Raw genomic sequence first — 23,433 nt, 5'->3', positions numbered from 1 at the left:
GATACCAACTGTAAAGCATGGTGGTGGAAATAATATGGTTTGGGGCAGCTTTGCTGCATCAGGGCCTGGGCAGCTCACCATCATAGAATCCACCATGAATTCTTCATTGTACCAGAGGGTTCTTGAGGATAATGTGAGGCCATCTGTCAGAAAGTTGAAGCTCAACCGAAGGCGGACCTTGCAACATGACAATGACCCTAACATACCAGTAAATCCACCAAGGAATGGCTGAAAAGAAAGAAATGGAGGGTTCTGGGATGGCCAAGTCAAAGCCCGGATCTAAATCCCATCGATATGTTGTGGGGGGATTTTAAACGAGCTGTGCATGCAAGAAACCCCTCAAACATCGCACAGCTGAAAGAATTCTGCATGGAGGAGTGGGCAAAATTTTCTCCCAGTCGATGTCAGAGACTGGTAGACAGTTATAAGAAACGCCTACTTCAGGTTGTTTCTGCCAAAGGGGGCAATACCACCTATTAGAGCCAAGGGTGTACTTACTTTTTCCACATGCGAAATTTGCATTTATGTTTATTTAAATTCTACAATGGACTACAAAATGTAAATGTTTCATGATATTTGTTATATTATATCACCTTTATCTATCAATATTGTTGAAATGAAGATCAAATAGCTGTATGTTGAAATATGTTGAAAAAGTCAAAACTTTACATGGGGTGTACTTACTTTTTCACATGACTGTATGTTACAGAACAAGAAACCACCTACTACTATATATGATTATCCAATACTTATGCTTACCTAAAATGGAGGAACTGAACATATAAAGTGCTATTTTTCTGCAATGGTACAACATATATGGATGGAAATATGAAGAAATAAAATCTGACCTTCTGTACTCTTACCTCATATTCATCTTTTGATCTCAAATCCAAATTTTGTGAGTATTTAGCAATAATAACAAATTTGACTTCACTGTTTCAATACTTATGGAGGGCACTGTATGTCACAAAGAAATGCACAGAACAATTGCCATAGAACACCTGCGTAGAATGAGGCTGATCCTAAAAGAAAAACATATCTCACCCCGAGAAACAAAATCAAAGACATAAACCAGTACTTGCAGTACCAGTGCTCCAATACACTGCGGAATAATAAACTGACCACAAGCTGAAATCAACAAGCTAGATATATAAATAAGGAAACTTCTCACTATCCACAAAATGTTATACAAAAATCAGTGCATCCTGAGAATGTACCTGTTGAGATGAGAAGGAGGTACCGGCCTGATGGAACTCAACCAAGTGTACAGAATGACAACTTTAGGATTCGCTGAGTGCGTGGAAAGTTAAACAGACGACAGAATCCATTTAGAATGCAAACATGAAGCCAACAAACTAGAAAATGCATCCCTAACCCAACTGGTAAAATATTTCCAAAGGCAGGTGTGAATAGATGTCACACATGAAACTGAAACAGCAACGGATACAGCCCCAACGATTGCAAAAAAGACAAAAGAAAAATAAAACGCGAAATACAAACAGATATACATTGACAACTGTGAGAGTGACAAAAGAGCGGGCAGGTACAAAAATAATTGGACAGACTTGAAATAGATGAAAAAAGCTCATTGGAATGGCTAAGAACAGATCATCTCAACTGGAATGGAGAACGAATCATTATAAATTCTGAAGACCAAACACGACACGAGTGGCTTTAAAAATGGCAGGACTAAGTAAATCAGACAGTTGTAGGTTCTGTAAGGTGAAAACAGAAAGCACGAGACACCTCACATCGGGATGTTAAAAAAAAACTCATGTCAGAACAGTTGTACAGACAAAGGCACAATGGAGTTTATAGAGAAATCTACTGGCACATCTGCAAAAACTTTGATATCCCAGTTTCAAAAAACTCATGGAAACATGAACCAAAAGCAAGATAATCGAAAATAAGGAAGTAATGCTGATGTATGAACTAATTATCCTAATATACACATTGACATATGTATTTATATACACTACATGACCAAAAGTATGCGGACACCCAAACATCGAACATCTCATTCCAAAATCATGGGCATTAATATGGAGTTGGTCCCCCCTTTGCTGATATAACAGCATCCACTCTTCTGGGAAGGCTTTCCACTAGATGGTGGAACATTGCTGTGGGGATTTGCTTCCATTCAGCCACAAGAGCATTAGTGAGGTCGGGCACTGATGTTGGGCGATTAGGCCTGACTCACAGTCGGCGTTCCCATTCATCCCAAAGGTGTCCGATGGGGTTGAGGTCAGGATTCGATGCAGGCCAGTCAAGTTCTTCCACACCGATCTCGACAAACCATTTTTGTATGGACCTCGCTTTGTGCACGGGGGCATTGTCATGCTGAAACAGGAAAGGGCCTTCCCCAAACTGTTGCCACAAAGTTGGAAGCACACAATCGTCTAGATTAGAATGTCATTGTATGCTGTAGCGTTAAGATTTCCCTTTGCTGGAACTAAGGGGTCTCACCCAAACCATGAAATACAGTCCCAGACCATTATTCTTCCTACAGCAAAGTTTACAGTTGGCACTATGCATTCAGGCAGGTGGCATTTTCCTGGCATCCGCCAAACCCAGATTCGTCCATCGGACTGCCGGATGGTGAAGCGTGATTCATCACTCCAGAGAACGCTTTTCCACTGCTCCAGAGTCCAATGGCGGTGAGCTTTACACCACTCCAGCCGACGCTTGGCATTGCGCATGGTGATCTTAGGCTTGTGTGCGGCTGCTCAGCCATGGAAACCCATTTCATGAAGCTCCCGACGAACAGTTGTTGTGCTGACGTTGCCTCCAGAAGCAGTTTGGAACTTGGTAGTGAGTGTTGCAACCGAGGACAGACGATTTTTATGCGCTACGTGCTTCAGGCACTAGGCGGTCCCATTCTGTGAGATTGTGTGGCCTACCACTTCGCGGCTGAGCTGTTGTTGCTCCTAGACGTTTCCACTTCACAATAAGAGCACTTACAGTTGACCAGAGCAGCTCTAGTAGGGCAGAAATTTGACGAACTGACTTGTTGGAAAGGCGGCATCCTTTGATGGTGCCACGTTGAAATTCACTGAGCTCTTCTGTACGGCCCATTCTACAGCCAATGTTTGTCTATGGAGATTGCATGGCTGTGTGCTTGATTATATATACCTGTCAGCAATGGGTGTGGCTGAAACAGCCGAATCCACTAATTAGGAGGAGTGTCCGCATACTTTTTAGTCATGCCATGTATGTTGTGATGATTCAAATCCATGTCCCATCACAGCCATTGTCTTAGGAGTGAAGTGCACATGTAAATGAATTAATTTTACACGACTGCATAGTTCACGCAAGATTATCAATTTTAATTTATATATTTTTAAATATATTTCTTTACTTTTATTCTTGGTTCTGCAGCAAACTTATCTCTTGAATAAAATGCTGCTTTTTCTGGACATCAGCTGATACAGCATCAGACAATCTGTGTCAACAGCTTTCCCAATAAATATATATTTTAAGTTTTGGTCATATAAACACATCAACCAATTTGTCTTCCGTTCCTCTTGTTATACAGTTCTATCAGACACCAAATAAATAAATAAACATTGGTGAAGTTGGGATTACTGAGCTCCATCCAAGCAAAGTGCACAAGAAATTACATGTTTGGGTAGACTCAAAGCCATAGTAGGGGGAGTTTGAAATATATGCTATGCTGTCCAACCTGTTTTGCAGGAACATAGTCTGTGGCCTATATCTCATTACCCTGCCTATTTGTTCATTTGATATATATATATATATATATATATATATATATATATATATATATATATATATGCACACATAAAAATATATATATATACAGTGCATTCAGAAAGTATTCAGACCCCTTCACTTTTTTCACATTTTGTTATGTTGCAGCCTGATGCTGAAATCGTTTAAATTCATTTTTTCCCTCATCAATCTACACTCAATACCCCATAATGACAAAGAGAAAACAGGATTTTAGAAAGTTTTGCAAATTTATTAAAAAGAAAAAACTGAAATATCATATTGACATAAGTATTCAGACCCTTTGCTATGACACTTTAGCTCAGGTGTACCCCATTTCTCTTGATCATCTTTGAGATGGTTCTACACCTTGATTGGAGTCCACCTGTGGTAAATTCAATTGATTGGACATGATTGGGAAAGGCACACACCTGTCTATATCATGTCTCACAACTGACTATGCATATCAGATCAAAAACCAAGCCATGAGGTCGAAGGAACTGCCTACAGAGCTCAGAGACAGCATTGTGTTGAGGCACAGATCTGGGGAAGCCGACCAAAAAAATCTCTGCTGCCTTGAAGGTTCTCAAGAGCACAGTGGCCTCCATAATTCTTAAATGGAAGAAGTTTGGAACAACCAGGACTCTTCCTAGAGATGGCCGCCCGGCCAAACTGAGCAATCGGGGGAGAAGGGCCTTGGTAAGAGAGGTGACCAAGAACCCGATGGTCATTCGGGCTGAGCTCCAGAGATCCTGTGTGGAGATGGGAGAAACTTCCAGAAGGACAACCATCATTGCAACACTCCACCGATCTGGGCTTTATGGCAGAGTGGTCAGACGGAAGCCTCTCCTCAGTGAAAGACACATGAAAGCCTGCTTGGAGTTTGCAAAAAGCACCTAAAGGACTCTCAGACTGTGAGAAACAAGATTATGTGGGCTTTCAAGGCTCAGCCAGAGTGACCATCGGGTTCTTGGTCACCTCTCTTACCAAGGCCCTTCTCTCCCGATTGCTCAGTTTGGCCGGGCGACCAGCTCTTGGAAAAGTCCTGGTTGTTCCAAACTTCTTCCATTTAAGAATTATGGAGGCCACTGTGCTCTTGGGAACCTTCAAGGCAGCAGAGATTTTTTTTGTCGGCTTCCCCAGATCTGTGCCTCAACACAATGCTGTCTCTGAGCTCTGTAGGCAGTTCCTTCGACCTCATGGCTTGGTTTTTGATCTGATTTGCATAGTCAGCTGTGAGACCTTATATAGACAGGTGTGTGCCTTTCCAAATCATGTCCAATCAATTGAATTTACCACAGGTGGAGTCAAATCAAGGTGTATAAACATCTCAAAGATGATCAAGAGAAATGGGAGGCACCTGAGCTAAATTTCAAGTGTCATAGCAAAGGGTCTGAATACTTATGTCAATGTGATATTTTGTTTTTTTATTTTTAATAAATTTGCAAAACTTTCTAAAATCCTGTTTTCTCTTTGTCATTATGGGGTATTGAATGTAGATTGATGAGGGAAAAAATGAATTTAAACGATTTCAGCATAAGGCTGCAAACTTATAAAATGTGAAAAAGTGAAGGGGTCTGAATACACTGTATATACAGGCACGTGAAAAAGTAAGTACACCCCATGTAAAATTTTGACTCTTTCAACATATTTCAACATACAGCTATTTGATCTTCATTTCAACAATATTGATAGATAAAGGTGATATAATATAACAAATATCCTGAAACATTTACATTTTGTAGTCCATTGTATAATTTAAATAAACATAAATGCAAATTTCGCATGTGGAAAAAGTAAGTACACGCCGACATGTATCACTACTTCAAATACATAAAATTAGAATCAGGTGCACCAGCTCAGGTGCAAATGATTAGAATATCGTTGGAGAGGATCTTGGAGGAACCTGTCTTATTTAAACCTCAGACATTTAGTTTGGTTTGCTCTTTGTTGTTGAAGTGTGCGGCATCACCATGCCTAGATCAAAAGAGCTCTCTGAGGCCTTCAGAAAGAAGGTTATAGATGCCTACGAGTCTGGGAAGGGATTTAAAAAGATCTCCAAACAATTTGAAATCAATCCTTCGACTGTCCGGAAGATCATCTACAAGTGGAGAAGATTCCAAACAACTGCCAAGTTGTTCAGGCCAGGCCGCCCCAGCAAGTTCAGCCCGAGAGCAGACCGCAAGATGCTGAAAGAAGTCTCCAAGAACCCCAGAATGTCATCACGGGACCTACAGGTAGCTCTTGCCACTGTTGATGTCAAAGTGCACGAGTCTTCCATTAGAAAGCGGCTGCACAAATTTGATCTACATGGGAGGTGTGCCAGGAGGAAACCTTTGCTGTCCAGAAAGAACATCAGGGCAAGACTAAAGTTTGCCAATGAACACCGAGGCAAAGACCAGCACTTCTGGAACAATGTGCTCTGGACAGATGAGTCAAAGGTAGAGCTATTTGGCCACAGTACCAGCAGACATGTTTGGCGAAAACCAAAGACAGCATTTGACCACAAGAACCTGATACCAACTGTAAAGCATGGTGGTGGAAATATGGTTTGGGGGCAGCTTTGCTGCATCAGGGCCTGGGCAGCTCACCATCATAGAATCCACTATGAATTCTTCATTGTACCAGAGGGTGCTTGAGGATAATGTGAGGCCATCTGTTGGAAAGTTGAAGCTCAACCGAAGGTGGACCTTGCAACATGACAATGACCCTAAACATCCCAGTAAATCCACCAAGGAATGGCTGAAAAGAAAGAAATGGAGGGTTCTGGAATGGCTAAGTCAAAGGCCGGATCTAAATCCCATGGAGATGTTGTGGGGGGGATTTGAAACGAGCTGTGCATGCAAGAAACCCCTCAAACATCGCACATCTGAAATAATTCTGCATGGAGGAGTGGGCAAAAATTTCTCCCAGTCGATGTCAGAGACTGTTAGACAGTTATAAGAAACTCCTACTTGAGTTTGTTTCTGCCAAAGGGGGCAATACCACCTATTAGAACCAAGGGTGTACTTACTTCTTCCACATGCAAAATTTGCATTTATGTTTATTTAAATTATACAATGGACTACAAAATGTAAATGTTATATTATATCACCTTTATCTATCAACATTGTTGAAATGAAGATCAAATAGCTGTATGTTGAAATATGTTGAAAAAGTCAAAACTTTACATGGGGTGAACTAAGTACTTACTTTTTCACGTGACTGTATATAGAGATATATATATCTATCTATAATTCCACTAATCTCTGTGTGTATGTTTGTTTGTATGTTTGTATGTTTGTATGTCTGTGACCGCTGTTTCTCGACAACTACCGGTCCGATATACTTTAAACTTGCCAGGTATATTGCTGGGGACCCGAGGATGTGCCTTTTCAAGGTTTGAAATTAATCGGACAAGTAGTTACCGAGCTATGTCCAAAAACGATTCAACCAATCAGAGAGCAGCGAGCTATCACGTGTGCCGAACGTGGCGAACAGACTCTGCCTCGGACGGCACATTTGAGAGCGTATTCATTTATTTCACGTTGGCAAACTATGTTGGCGTTAAACTATGTTTTAAAACTAATTAAAACTACTTTGCGATTCATCGTAACTGCGATTCGTAACTGCCGTTCGCTTTGGCTTTGCGAATGGACCAAACCATTTCATGTAAATAGAGGGGGGGGGGGATTGTCACCGTACTCGCAAGCCGTTCGCTTTGGACCAAACCATTTCATGTAAATAGAGGGGGGGGGATATAATTTTAGATATAGATATAGTACGGGCATGCCCTAGTATATACAGTATATGTAAATAAATAAATAAATACAAAACATATATATATGTATATACACACACATATATACATTTGTATATACTAGGGCATGCCCGTACTATATATAAGCTAGGACGTGCCCGTACGTGGGTGCCCGTTCCTTGCCAAAAAAAAAAAAAAAAAAAAATTTGTGTAGGGGTGTGTGTGTGTAAACATCCTAGGGCGTGCCCGTACGTGGGTGCAAAAAAACATGCGTGCAAACAACAACAACAAAAAAAAACTTTGAAACCACGTGGCAGTAACGACCACAGAACCCCTCCCCTCTATTTACATGAATGGTTTGGTCCATTCGCAACGACCACAGAACCCCCCCCCCCTCTATTTACATGCAATGGTTTGGTCCATTCGCAACGCCAAAGCGAACGGCGAACGGCTAAATCGCCATAGCTCGGTAAGTACTTGTCCGATTAATTTCAAACCTTGAAAAGGCACATCCTCGGGTCCCCAGCAATATACCTGGCAAGTTTCAAGTATATCGGACCGGTAGTTGTCGAGAAACAGCGGTCACAGACAAACATACACACATACAAACACACATACAAACACACATACAAACACACATACACACATACACACAGAGATTAATGGAATTATAGATAGATATACATATATACTGTATATACACACCAACACACACACACACACACATACACACACACACACACACACACACTCATGTACAGTATTGATATAACATGGCCTCTGACTTAATTCGATATACAGTACTGTATTGGCACATTTATACATTAAACTTCTTCTAAAATATACTTCATATCAGGAGGGATCAGCTGATAAAAAGAATGCCAATGAAAACCCTGTTGCAATTTTGACTAATCTAAATCAAGACCCTCAATTCATAATGATAATTTCCTATTTTACTGCACGCAGAATCAAGTTATCCAAAATAAATTGTGAAAATGCCACTTGGTTTGCCACATAAACACTACTTTGAGTCATAAGGAGGAGGATGAAAGCATCCATGGTCTAATGGGAATGGCATGACTTCAAGATCCATAATTCTCTGGCATAATTCATCAATGAGAAACAAAATAAGAACATTTGTGAATTCAATGATCTCACCTGAGATTTACCAAACACAATGTTTGAATAAAAATAGAAATGAGTGCAAACTCATCAACTTGTAGTTGATCCCACACAGTTTATATACATAGAGTCTAGAACGAAAGAGAATAATTCGTTTTTCGTTGTTTATAATGGATCAACTGAGACTCTGATGAAACAAGGTACATTTTCACAATCAAAGCAGACTCTACATCAATTCACTCCTGTATTTGGATATTTTTACAATCGAGTGTTCTTAAGAGATTCAAGCACAGAAATCAACAAATCAGGAGACGACGATGGTTCATGAGTGAGCGGTATTCTTCGGTTCGATTTCGAAAATTCGGTTCGATTCCGCCAACTTTGAAAATTTGACCTTTGTGACCTTGAAATGTCAAAACGAAGGTTACTGACCTTGAAATGAGATAGAAAATAATGTATAATCAGTTATGAGGTTAGTTAGCTACACAATACCGAAAATTTGGTTCGATTCCGACAACTTTTTAAATTTGACCTTTGTGACCTTCAAAGGTCAAAGGTCGAAGATTCTGAAATTTGTTGGAAAACTTGTATTTCATGATGTATGTGATAATATAAGATCATGTACGACATTTCACCCTATCAGGAAGCGAACAATGTAATAAAACCATCAAAAATTAACTTTTCTAAATTTCGTGACCTTGTGACCTTGACCTTGGGGCGAAAATGAAAAATCGAGCTCCGTGGGGCTAGACACATGACATTGGCCTAACCAAATATCGAAACCCCTGTCAGATTCCACCAAACCCCTCGGAGAAGATGTCGCCTGAACTCGATTACCCCCGAAAAAGACATCTTTTTCGGGTGTCGCTCCGCCCTCAATGGGCGCAATACACCCACTCTAGGCAGGACACAACTAGATCATGATATCAACTTCCCACCCAAGTTTCGTCAAGATGGGATGATATCATCGGGTAGTTATGCTGCGGACAGACAGACAGACACACAGACAGACACCCATGACGAATATAGTGGTCACTCTGTTTGATAACTCGTGAACCAATAATGTTAAATTAATTAAAAGAAAAATAATGAACACCACTCACCTCTTGAGTCCCTTCACCTTCCAAGGGCAATGATTGGCGTGATATCTCAACATCATCCACCCGATGAACTTTCACAAATGTGCATACCGGAAATTCTGGTTTCACTTTGTCAGGGCGATCATGGTCTTCATCAACACTCACCTCTTGAGTCCCTTCACCTTCCAAGGGCAATGATTGGCGTGATATCTCAGCATCATCCACCCGATGAACTTTCACAGATGTGCATACCGGAAATTCTGGTATCACTTTGTCAGGGCGATCATGGTCTTCATCAACACTCAAGTCATTCTTGCTGTCCGGAGAAACAGATGTTTCCTCTGGCAAGATGGCTGTCGGCCCGACCACTGCCTCATTTGTGGCAGTAACGCTTTTGTCTGTTTGCACATCATTGCTAAATGTTTTTGCCTCCACCATTCCCTCATTTCTAACATCAGAAGCTGCTTTCAGTGGTTCTTCTACTGGCAAATCATCCTGATTGTCAATTTTCCTTTGATGCAGCAACATGGTTGATCGCTGCTTTGGAACCTCAGCCGGAGTAACCACCTCAACCGTTTCTGTTCTTGCGTGCTCTTGCTCTCCTCTTGATGGTTCCTTTCTCAACACATCGTCGTTTTCTGATGCACCTGGCAACTTATCAGGTGACGTTTGGTCAGCATGAACCGGTTTTACGTCATTCGAGGATTGGAGTTGTGCTAGTGCAGGAAAGCTTGCATCACCAGCTAATGACCAACGGTTCCGCATCGACCCGGGGGAAACGGGACTGTCTATCTTTGCCCACTTCACCGGATGTGCATCGTGTTGCAACTTAAAAGGCCTCGGACACTCAAGACTGTATTGCCGCACCCTTTTAGGAAACGATGCGAATGTAGGACTCGTTGGCTGCTCTGAAGTAACATTGTAACTTGGAGAAGATGAGTCACATGCTTCGAGTTGTTCAGCAACTGTTTCCCGCTGGGCTGCCTCACCCATCTTTGCCCTGACAGTGATTGGTTGGTTTGCGGAAGTGAATTTGAATATACTAGCATTTGTTTGAACCAGATCAAGCATCTGGGACGGATGCTCAACATTACTCCTTCCAGCTTCATCCTTACTTGAAAGACTATTTGCCCCATTTTCTGGTGACACAGGCAAATGACTGGACGTTGTATGCAAACTGGTTGGCCTATGCGAGATTGTCTTTGAAACGGACTCTGCGCTGGTATCGACATCTTTCTTTTGAGTCGACACATCGGAGGTTTCAAAAAATTTCCTTGTGTCGATAAACCTGTCCTCCAGAAGGGACGGAGCAATGTGAGCCTCAGCAGGAACGTTTACACGTGCTCCTGAATGAGATGCCTCGAGGATAATGCTCGATCGACATGAGGGTGCCCAGGGTTTGGGAGCCAGTACTGGCCTCCTTGTTTGACCTCTTTCATCCATTAAAAACATACTTTTGATGCGGCGGACATGAGAGCCATAATTCTTTTCAGCATCGCAATCGTTTATCTTTTCTGACCTTCGAAGCACAACTGTTTCTGCTCCACCAGCAGCTTCACCTTGATCTTTTCCTTCTATCATCATGTGCTCCAGTTTTCACATAAACTTTCTGTGTGAAACAATGCTGTGAGACACAAGGGCAGGGGAACAGGGAATAAAAAATGTATTTCCTTTAAAGCTTCTTTGCTACTAATACTATGTCATTTCATTTAATCTCTCACCTGGATGTGAGTAGATTCACATTTTTAAATGCAAAAAAAAAAATTACAATTTATTTAAACTTGATAGTAATCACCAACAAATACCACCCGTCACTTTGCTGATGGGAATAACAAGAGAGGGGAAGAGGGGAATAGGGGGAGAGAGAGGGGGAGAGAGAGAGAGGGAGAGGGAGGGGGAGAGGGAGAGAGAGAGAGAGAGTAGGAGGAGAGAGGGGAGAGCGAGAGAGAAGGGAGGAGGAGAGAGGGGAAAGAGAGAGAGAGAAGGGAGGAGGAGAGACGGGAAAGAGAGAGAGAGAGAGAAGGGAGGAGGAGAGAGGGGAGAGAGAGAGAGAAGGTATGAGGAGAGAGGGTAGGTAGGAAGAGAGAGGGGAACGAGAGAGAGAGAGAGAAGTTAAGAGGGGAGAGAGAGAGAAGGTAGGAGGAGAGAGGATAGAGAGAGAGAGGGGAAAGAGAGAGAGAAGGTAGGAGGAGAGAGGGGAAAGAGAGAGAGAAGGTAGGAGGAGAGAGGGGAGAGAGAGATAGAAGGTAGGAGGAGAGAGGGGAAAGAGAGAGAGAGAAGGTAGGAGGAGAGAGGGTAGAGAGAGAAAGAGAGAGAAGGTAGGAGGAGAGAGGGTAGAGAGAGAGAGAAGGTAGGAGGAGAGAGGGTAGAGAGAGAAAAGGTAGGAGGAGAGAGGGGAGAGAAAGAGAGAGAGAAGGTAGGAGGAGAGAGGGGATATAGAGAGAGAGAAGGTAGGAGAGAGGGGAAAGAGAGAGAGAAGGTAGGAGGAGAGAGGGTAGAGAGAGAGAAGGTAGGAGGAGAGAGGGTAGAGAGAGAGAAGGTAGGAAGAGAGACAGGAGAGAGAGAAGAGGAGGAGTGAGGATGGGAGGGTGGGGAGCTCTGAAGGCGTAGAGCATGAAAGCAACGGTACATGGCAATGCTGGGTCCCTGCTCCCATCCCTACCCCTCCCTTTTTCCACCCTTATCCCTCCTTCCATCCTCCCACCCACCTCTTGTCACTCCCTCCTCTCACCTCCACCCCTTTCCATCTCTATTTCCACCCCACCCCCTCCCTCTGGACTCCCACCCACCCATTTCCCTCCCCCCCTCCACCCCCGCCCTCTGGACTCCCACCCACCCCTTTCCCTTCCTCCTTCCACCCCCTCCTTCTGGATTACCACCCACCCCTTTTCCACCAGCTCCGATCCTCAAATTAGAAGACATATTTCGATTATATACCTTAATTAGACCATGAGAGGTCATCGTTGAAAATCACATCATATAATGCATAAAATCACTGCAAGCTCCTAATTTGAAAACAATAGCATCTACCAAAGTGATGTATACAGTGCTTCATAGGTATGAAGATCAGACATTTGATGATGTGTGAGGAAAGTGGAAAAATAAATTTTGAGCGTTTAATCATGCGGAAACCATTACAGCCTGTTCCGAGGTGTAATTTTTGAGCAGGCTTGAGTTATATCTTCAAAAGGGGTGTTTAAATTTACTCAACCACCCAGTTTTCATTCATGCACTCCCCTTTAGTTCCCTCAATATGCATGCACAGTTTCGGGGTGTGAGGTTTAATGGTTTTGGAGTTATGGATGAGACACACACACTAACTGACTGACACGCATTCTCTTTTATTTTTAGCCCCCGTTGGACTTTGTCCCAAATGGGGGCTTATGTCCGTGAATCCGTGCCTCCGCAACCATATATTGGATAAGTATTGACCGATAATGTTCATACTTGGTGAAAAGACAACACATGACGGTACACATATGCACATCATTTTGTTTTGCGATGCAATCAAGGATGGCCAACTGGCGGCCATTTTAGTTGTAAAAACCCCGATGTTGAACACATCCTCGACCATTTCTCTGACATGCATTTACCGATGTTGTTCAAAAACTTGGCACACAGATAATGAATTATGGCTTACATATGCACATCATTTTCTTTCAAGACCAGATCCAGGATGGCCGACTGGCGGACATTGTGTTACTTAAACGTGCTATCAACTATTTCTCGAACATGCATGGACCGATTTTGTTCAAACTTAGCAAAAGCACAGTACATGACGGCATACATGTGCATCTCACTTTATTTTATGATCTGATCAAAGATGTCTGACTGGAAGACTGGCGGCCATTTTAGTTGTAAAGAACCCGATATTGATCACGTCCTCAACCATTCCTCGGACATGCATTTACCGATCTTGTTCAAACTTGGCAGACAGAAAATGAATGTTGGCTCACATATGCAGAATATTTTGTTTTGTAGTTCGACCAAAGATGGCCGACTGACGGCCTTGAACTCCGTACAGCAAAATTACTAAAACCACGGGGGCTATGACATTTTATGTCTTTTTCTTCTTGTTAAAGATATATTCAATGCATGTGTGCTCAATGTATGTGCTAGCAACTTAATGAGTAATTTGCATGCAAGATAATGTTGCACTTATTTTCTACCTGGGAGTGTAAATTATGGTGCTCATACAAATTCGTCAAGGGGTATTTATACGCCACAAAGGCTATAAAAGCAGGCGAATCTATGACTAAGTGTAGTATATGGAGGTAAAACAAAACAGGTGCATCAAGGTTAGTGTGGGAGACCAAGGAGTCTGGAACCCACGTTCCATTCGTTTTCCAGGAAAACTATAACTCATCATATCTCGCTTAGTTGATTATACAGTACTTTCATTTTAAAATCGTTAACCACAGAAATTTTTGAAATATTTTTAGCCAGACATATAATTATCACAATACACTTAAGGTGCCTGCCTTTCTCAACAGTTGTTGTTGGACAAATGCAACTCCACCCCAAACCCCTCCCTCACCCCAATCTATCCTACTTCGTTCTCGAAATCTTGGATCTACCTCTTAATCCGCGATACAAAACTTCGGATTTCAAAACTTTCAATCAACATAGCACTTCTCCATTACGTCTCTTGTAGTTTCGTCATTGCTCCTTCGGACAAACATTTCCTACAACATGGGAAATGTTATCCGTTAGTAAAAACAGAAGGGCGTGCAATAATCGCAGAGATAAGGTAAACAAAACAAATCTGTTCTCACAATGTTCTGTATACATTCGGTTTCATTTTGGGTGCATTAGCTACATACCCAGTGCCCGACGCTGTGATCACGTGAAAACAGCTCTTATAGATTTATATGGTTATAAGTTTGCTTTGTAAAGTGACCCATAATTGTTTTCACCCTCGCAATCTTTAAGAACCCAGGTAAAGGAAACCAATTCATGCCTCTATTGTGTAGCATTGCACAAAAGGAAATGAGGGTGCTTACAGGAATACTCCATTGAAGCACATCAACACAATACAAGTAAGCAGTACAAAATGCCAACAGGGGCAACTTGCTTTGATTTGGTAACTGACTTTGATGATATTATTTAGAGAATAATATATGATACAATTTGGGAATGTTATGAAAATTAATGAGAAAACTAGTTTGACCCATTTACGATTCCTGCTACTCATATAACGGGTTTACGCAAGTGCGTGTCCTCCGATACACGGAGTGCTATAACATCACACTAGTCTCTGCTGAATGGCAGGGCAAGTGCTTAATGTAAGTATATTGTTCATATAACTTTTTTATCATCACTTGTAAATTGTCCAGAGCAGATTTTACACTGTATGTTTTTTTAATAGATTCTTGCTCGTGTATAAAATTGTTACTCTGCGCTCGCGAAGCGAAAAGCAGGGTAAGGCATTCAGGTGCGTACATACGTGTGGCGTGTCTGCATTTTAAAAATTCATTTCCTTTGCAACTGTTGGTCCGGTGGACACAAAATTTTACCATAGGAGTGCCTCTGCCTGTATTTTTTATTTATTCATAAGTATGACGTCATAGGTCACGTGGTGCAGGCGCCATCTTGGAAAAACCGAAAAACATTGCACCTCTACATCTCCAAAACCACTCCATGGAAAAAATTGAAACGTGGCTCATTGTAAAGAACTCCATATGGGGAACAGGTGTGTTAACAATGACGTCATTGGTGCCATAATTATGGGTAAGTATTCTATGAATACCATCTGGTTACCCTGCGCTCACGAAGCGAAAAGCGGGGTTAAGCATTCAGGTGCGTACGTGTGCCGTATGCCATGTCTGCATTTTAAAAAATCATTTTCTCGGTAACCGTTGGTCCAATCGACATGCAATTTTCACCATAGGAGGGCCTCCTCCTGTAGAATATTTTAATGATTAATATGACATCATAGGTCACGTGGTACAGGCGCCATCTTGGAAAAACTTCGCACCTCTATATCTCCGAAACCGCTCCATGGAAAAAATTGAAACATGGCTCATTGTGAAGTACTCCCCTTGTGGAATTAGATATATGAATGATGACGTCATCAGTGCCTTCGTTATGACGTCATAATTCGCCAAGTACAACACTTAACAGAACATTGTGAATTTTTTTTTCCAGCAACTTTTGGTCTGATGGCCACGAAATTTTCACCATAGGAGCGCCGCCTCCTGTAGAATATTTTAATGATAATCATGACATCGTAGGTCATGTGGTACAGGCGCCATCTTGGAAAAACCGAAAAATGTTGCACCTCTATATCTCCAAAACCGCTGCATGGAAAAAATTGAAACATGGCTCATTGTCAAGTACTCCCCTTGGGGAATTAGATATATGAATGATGATGTCATCAGTGCCTTCGTTATGACGTCATAATTCGACAAGTACAACACTTAACAGAACATTGTGAATTTTTTTTTCAGCAACTGTTGGTCTGATGGCCACGAAATTTTCACCAAGGAATGCCTCTTCCTGTAGAATATTTTAATGATAATCGTGACATCGTAGGTCATGTGGTACAGGCGCCATCTTGGAAAAACCGAAAAATGTTGCACCTCTATATCTCCAAAACCGCTACATGGAAAAAATTTAAACATGGCTCATTGTAAAGAACTCCTTTTCGGGAATAGGTGTTGTTAACGATGACGTCACTGGTGCCATAATTATGACGTCATAATTTGACAAGGACAACGCGTAGTCTGATCAGTTTGAAATGTATTGGGCGTGATCTATGCAACAATTATATTAGAGAATATAAATTTATGATGTCATCGCTCACGTGGTCTGGCAGCCATATTGGATCAAACCAAAAAAATGTTCAAAAACAGAAGAGTTGGCTCACACCAAGTTGACTGCGCAGGGTAAATATTCTATGAATACCATCTAGTTGTTAAGGCAATGCTTTGAGTAACAGTCAGATGGAATTACAGAATTCCTCATTTTCAAAGCTGCACTCATTTCATCCTAACTTTCGATACATGTTGGCATGTAATATTTTCAGTGAACTCATATTTTTCATAGAGGCTCTACAGCTAAAGCTTCAAAACATAAAAGTACTGTGGGAATTACCAACTGGAAGTTGAGAAAGAAAGCCGTGCGAAATGCTGTGAGAAGCGAAGTAAAGCTGAAATTTCGGGGGCCCCTTGGTTGACCGAAAAAGGGTTACTCAGACTTCCTGTCTTGCTCCAACGAAGTGTAAATGCCTCAAACGTCAGCTTTATTTGCTTCCCATGGCATTACGCACACCTTTGCAAACCTTTAATCGACAAAACTTGTCAATTCAGTTGTCCGCAAATACGGAGCCGCACTAGCCTTGGCAAAGCAATTCCTCTACAGAAAGTATTGCACTCTGAATAAGGATTGTCAATGCGGTATTCAACCCAATATGAGGAATTTGGAGTGTAAATGGTGAAAGAGAGCACACATACTACTCTTTCAAAAAATATTCTGGAACATTAAACACCAAAAGGTGGAAACAAACTGATAGAAAAAGTCATTTCGATATTTCCCCCAAAGGATATAATGCATTCGGATGCTGTGTGCTCCTGATTATGAAATATCAGGATGAAGTATTAACCAGGCCTGAAGTCCAGTCCTAATCGAATTGAGACCTATAAACTAACAGCTCTCTGTTAAAGAGAACACTCGATATTAAATTGCGGGTATTTAACACCTCGGATATTTAATTTCAAAGTAGAGATGGAAATCGGCAGATGCAAGGATAGGAAGCTAGACAGAGGATAGGACCTTGAAAAATACCAGACATAACGAGCGACTTTTACGACCTCCGGACACTGGAAGGCCTTGGGTTAGGAATGTGCTGTTCTTCCAAAATGTTATGGTGACATCATGCGTAAAGATGGAAAATCTGCCTTTGATGATGTGGGCATTTCTCAGTGTCACAAGCCTTTTCTCAGCCTAAACCTTATGTCTTGGGTGGAGGCATTAGACCAAATGTTTTCCATATTCGCCAACAAAGAGCAAAAATATTCAAAACTAATATTTGTGGAGCTTTGATCCTTAACCGGCTTCCCCTATAATATTGAGGGAGTAAACTATATCACAAGTGTGGCAACGATGTTACGCGTGTTATATGAGCAAGTTATTTTTGCTTTTTCTTATCTTCCACTTGAAGCCCCAAAAGTTTATTTTCGGTTTTGAAACTGAGAAATATTGATGATATCTTTCTCCTGGGAAGTGCCTCATGTGAATGCGCCAATAAACTGCACTGGCACATGTGTGGAAATGCCAGGAGGGTTTTTTGTATTCAGAATTGAGGCTTTTGTAAAAGCCCGAACATATAATGGACCAGGACCTAACATAATGAAAAGAAGAGTGAAAATTAGGAGGGAAAAGGAGGGGAGAGGAGGACGAGGACATAGGGGTGAACAAACGAGATACAGTTGCAAATGCTCTATTAAATAGGTGGAAGGGGAAAACCCGGGGAAGAAGTATAAATGGAACAAAATATTTTTTTAAACCAAAAGGAGGGTAGGGAGTTGGGGGAAAACCCAATAATGTGGAATTATGAAAAGGGTGGACTTGGGAGGGGTTAACGATGCTAGTAAGGATCATAGATAGGTGTGGATGGGAGATGACCTGAGGTGGTGGTGAACCCAAGCTCAAGCTCTGAAGGAAAGAGTGGGATTGGAGAAGCTGAGGAAGTTGTTCCATAAGTGAACGAAAAGAGGAACGAATGAGTGGAGGTGAGCAGTGAACCTGGTTGCAGGTAGACCATGTGCACCCTGAAGAAACCTGGGTAGGTACGGGGGACAGAGCAAAGAAGGGGCAGAGGGTGTAAGACCAGAAAGGGTGCAGTCGAAGACAGCCAGACCACAGACCTTTCTAATATGTGAAAGTAATAGGGCCAGACTCTTAGCTTCTCATGGGAATTACAAATTATTTTGAAGGCCTTGGTTTCCATGACATCAACCCGGCCAAGGTGTGAAGCAAGGGTGCCAGCCCAAAGAGGAGAGCGGTACTCCATCAAGCTGCAGATGAAGGCCTTGCAAGTAGATACAAGTTCAGATTGGTTACAATGTGAATATGCAGTGTGAATGGTGGGACATCCTGCAAACCTATGTTTACAGTGTGTATGGTGAAATATCCCATGAAGCTATATTTACAGTGTGAATGGTGGAATATCCCGTGAAGCTATATTTACAGTGTGAATGGTGGAATATCCCGCGAAGCTATGTTTACAGTGCGATTGGTGGGATGTCCCACAGAGCTATGTCACAGTGTGAATGGTGGGATATCCCATGAAGCTATGTTTACAGTGTGAATGGTGGAATATCCCGCGAAGCTATATTTACAGTGTGAATGGTGGAATATCCCGCAAAGCTATGTTTACAGTGTGAATGGTGGGATATCCCATGAAGCTATGTTTACAGTGTGAATGGTGGGATATCTTGTGAAGCTATGTTTACAGTGTGATTGGTGGGACATCCTGCAAAGCTATGTCACAGTGTGAATGGTGGGACATCCTGCGAAGCTATGTTTACAGTTTGATTGGTGGGACATCCTGCAAAGCTATGTTTACAGTGTGAATGGTGGGATATCTCGCAAAGCTATGTCGCAGTGTGAATGGTGGGACATCCCGCAAAGCTATGTTTACAGTGTGATTGGTGGGACATCCTGCAAAGCTATGTTTACAGTGTGAATGGTGGGATATCTTGCAAAGCTATGTCACAGTGTGAATGGTGGGACATCCCGCAAAGCTATGTTTACAGTGTGATTGGTGGGACATCCTGCAAAGCTATATTTACAGTGTGAATGGTGGGATATTTCGCAAAGTTATGTCGCAGTGTGAATGGTGGGACATCCCGCAAAGCTATGTTTACAGTGTAAATGTTAGGCCATCCCGTGATGCTATGTTCACAGTGTGAATGCGGGACAACCCAGGAAGCTCACCTTTATAGTGTAGCTGAACTATTTTTATGTGGCCACAAAAAGCCATAAAAACGCAACACTCAGGGCCACGAATGTAGAAGCAGGTCATGCTGGCGGTTTGTGTAAGACATGTTTTTTTGCGTACATCCAGTTAATTTGTGCGTGGCTGGTGGAAGATGTTTTGGAACTGTCATGCTCGTGGCTCGTGGAATTTTTTTTGTGCCCACAAAACACCGCGAATACATGGGACACAGTGAATATAGAAGCAGGTCACAATTTATCCACTGCGAATATGTAGCACCCATGAATGTTGGGAATGCAAATGTTGGTTTCTGACTATATTTAATCAAAGTCTGCAGAGAACGAAGAGGCTGCTGCCTGCATATCTCAGGGATGATGCAGCATAGGGTGGAGTCATCAACAAAAAGAGAAAAGGCTTACCGAGAGAGTCAGACAGATTGTTGTGGAAGATTAGGAATAGGATTGGGCCCAATACACTGCCTTGGGGCACTCCAGGATTGACAGGGAAATTAGATTGCAAGCCTCAATTGTCACATGCTGACAATGACAGTAGAGTATGTTGGTAAGCCATGAAAGGAAGTGGATTTTACCTTTGGTTGTCATAAGCAGAGTGTTTGGAGTGCAAAGCAGGGTGCCAAACCGTATGAAATTCTCGAGGTATGTCAAGAGAGACAGCCCTTATCGCTTGTCTGAGATTGAGGGCCTCAGTCTATTGTTGGGAGAGCAAAAGCAGGATGTCCAGTGGAGACTAACCAAGTCTGAATCCAAATTGAAGTTCTGAGATCAGGCCATTGGAGAAAAGGAAGAAGGAGGACGGTACAACACACAGACTGAGGTGGAGTGGAGGGGAGGTCACGGCCAAAGGTAGTCCTGTGGGTTTTGAGGTGTGATTAGCAGTACAGAGACAGTGAGAAATTGCGTTCTTGATGTAAACTGCAACTCTGCCACTGGGACAGGATTCAAGTTTGTCAAACTGGAGGAGACAACAGCCAGGGATAGACACAAGGGAACCAAGAACATCCAGTAGGAGTAATGATTATGTTATGCAGATAATGTCCGGTTTATCAAAAGTTGTCTGGATTGAGAGACCTGTCACATTGGAGTGGAGTCCTCAGCGGTTGGAGTTCCATACAGTTAGGGACACGGGAGATATGCTGTTGGCATGGTGCAGGAATGGGGAGAGGGTTGGGGGGGAATGGATGTAAGGTGGGCAATTGGGAAGCTACAAGGGTGCAGAACGATGGGGAATATTGAGGAGGGTGGGGGGGGGGGGGGAGGAAAAACAGGGAGAGAGGGTGCATGCATGACATCTCCATATCTCTCTCTCAATATATCTCTCTCTCCATATATCTCTCTCCATATATCTCTCTCTCCAAATATCTCTCTCTCCAAATATCTCTCTCTCTCTCCATATATCTCTCTCCATATATCTGGTGGCGTCTGGTCAAATCTGTTTCTGGTGTTTGTTCCCCCTCCATCCCCTCCCTCACCTCAAACGGCCACACGGCTGATTCCGCACGTGAAAAAGCTGAATGCCTCAACTCTGTGTTTGCCTCTAAATCTTGTGTCCCAAACCCATCCCTCTCTGTACCCACCATACCCAGTCGTACCCAGCTGCTCCTGGACTCTGTGTCCTTTCCTCCTGACAAGGTGGAAAAGTTTCTGTCAACCCTCGACTCGGATTCTGCAACTGGACCTGACGGCATCAGCCCACGGGTCCTAAAATCCTGTTCTTCCGCTCTTTCACTCCCTCTCTCTGTTCTCTTCACCCTCTCTTTTGCTCAAGGTCATCTTCCATCTGCTTGGAAATCTGCCAACATCACCGCTTTGCACAAAAAAGGTGCAAAAACAGATCCCAGCAACTACAGACCAATCAGCCTTCTCCCAATTATCAGCAAAGTCATGGAATCCATCATTGCTTCAGATATGAAATCTTTCCTCTTCTCCAATGGCTTGATCTCTGATCATCAATTTGGTTTCAGACCTGGACACTCTACTCTGGGCATGCTGCTTCTGCTTCCTCAACAATGGATGGAGGTCCTCAATGCCAAACAGGAAATTAGAGCAGTCTCCCTTGACATATCACGTGCCTTTGATACGGTCTGGCACCCCGCTCTGCTCACCAAACTCTCCTCTTTTGGTATCCATGGAAATCTCCACGCATGGCTGGCGGACTTCCTCTCTAGTCGTAGTCAACGTGTGGCCCTGAATGGGTTTCTCTCATCTCCTCTTCCTGTTCAGGCTGGAGTTCCACAAGGCAGTGTTCTGGGCCCTGTGCTTTTTCTGGTCTTCATCAATGATCTCTCTGACTCTCTTTAAAATCTTCTGTATTTCTTTGCTGATGACTCTACTCTCTGTCGCTCCATTCTTCATCCCTCAGATCGGCAGTCTGCAGCCTCCTCACTCTCTGCAGACCTGGACAAAATCACAGACTGGGCAAACAAGTGGAACATGTCTTTCAATCCTGACAAATCTCACACTCTTACGATGTCTCTCCGAAAAGACCGACTGGACAACCCTCCCATCCACTTTCTGAATAATCCTCTCCAAGAAGTTCTGTCACTCAAGCTTTTGGGTCTCACTATCTGCCATGATCTTTCCTGGGAAAACCACATTTCAAATCTGGCCTCCAAAGCCAGTCGCCGAATGGGCAACCTCCGTCGTGCGAAGTCCTTCCTTGGCACACCTGAGCTCCTCACCACATACAAGGCTTTCATCCGCAGCTCAATGGAATACTGCTCTCCCCTCTGGGCTGGTGCTCCTGCCTCACACCTAGCTCGTCTTCACGCTGTTGAAACCAAAGCATTCAGAATCATTGGAATCTCCCGCGATGAAGCGAACTCCAAGGGCCTTTCACTTACTCACCGCAGGCAGGTTGGTGGTCTTTCCGTCATCTACCGACTCCTCTCTGGCCTTGCCCCCCCAGCTCTCTCTGGGCTCTGTCCCGCAAATATTCCTACAGGTCGCACAAGATCTGCCTGCAACCCTCTTATGGTCAAACTTCCAAAATCAAGACTCTCTGCTCACATTCACTCCTTCATTCCTCTTTTCTCCCGCCTCTGGAACAAACTCCCTCACTCTCTTCCATCCCACTCCACCCTCCAGGTCTTTAAAACAGCTGTTCACCACCATCTCTTATCTTCCCCCATCCAAAACCTTGATCTTTTCTACTCCCGCTAATTTCACCCCAATTCCACTTTTTTGAAATACCAACTTCTGTCCTGGAAGTCCTTGGTGTCCTTGTGTTTTATACTTCTCCCTCCCCCCCCCCCCCTTCCCACGCCTCCTCCCCCCAAGCCCTCTCCCTTCCACACATCTCCCTGCTCTCAAATGTCTCCCAAGTGTGCTTCCCCTTCTCTCCCCATCTTGTTTTCCACTCCCTCTTTTTATATATTTTGTTTGTCTGGTTGATTTGTTTGTGAAGTAAATGTTAGCTCTTTCACGAGCCTCGATTCAGTTTACAAAAAAAACAAAAAAAAACAAAAAACAAACCTCTCTCTCCAAATATCTCTCTCTCTCTCTCCATATATCTCTCTCTCTCCATATATCTCTCTCTCTCTCCATATATCTGTCTCTCTCCATATATCTCTCTCTCTCTCTCCATATATCTCTCTCTCTCTCCATATATCTCTCTCTCTCTCCATATATCTCTCTCTCTCTCCATATATCTCTCTCTCTCTCCATATATCTCTCTCTCTCTCCATATATCTCTCTCTCTCTCCATATATCTCTCTCTCTCTCCATATATCTCTCTCTCTCTCCATATATCTCTCTCTCTCTCCATATATCTCTCTCTCTCCATATATCTGTCTCTCTCCATATATC

General features: G+C 42.8%; 1 protein-coding gene across 6 annotated transcripts in view; it reads right to left on the bottom strand.

Annotated features, from left to right (window-relative positions):
- The window catches only part of LOC137431810 (uncharacterized), a 368,459-nt gene that overhangs the window by 330,986 nt on the left and 14,040 nt on the right, over nucleotides 1-23,433 (bottom strand). For all 6 annotated transcript variants that reach the window (XM_068123528.2, XM_068123531.2, XM_068123532.2 and 3 more), the window contains exon 2: nucleotides 9,694-11,293. In XM_068123528.2, the coding sequence (XP_067979629.2) occupies nucleotides 9,694-11,253 (1,560 nt within the window). In that variant the 5' untranslated portion in view covers nucleotides 11,254-11,293. The remainder of the gene's footprint in view (nucleotides 1-9,693; nucleotides 11,294-23,433) is intronic.

The sequence above is a fragment of the Myxine glutinosa genome, chromosome 7 (genome assembly GCF_964187855.1).
Source record: "Myxine glutinosa chromosome 7, kmMyxGlut1.1, whole genome shotgun sequence".
In the NCBI taxonomy this organism is placed as follows: Eukaryota; Metazoa; Chordata; class Myxini; order Myxiniformes; family Myxinidae; genus Myxine; species Myxine glutinosa.
This window is presented reverse-complemented; position numbering and strand designations above follow the sequence as displayed.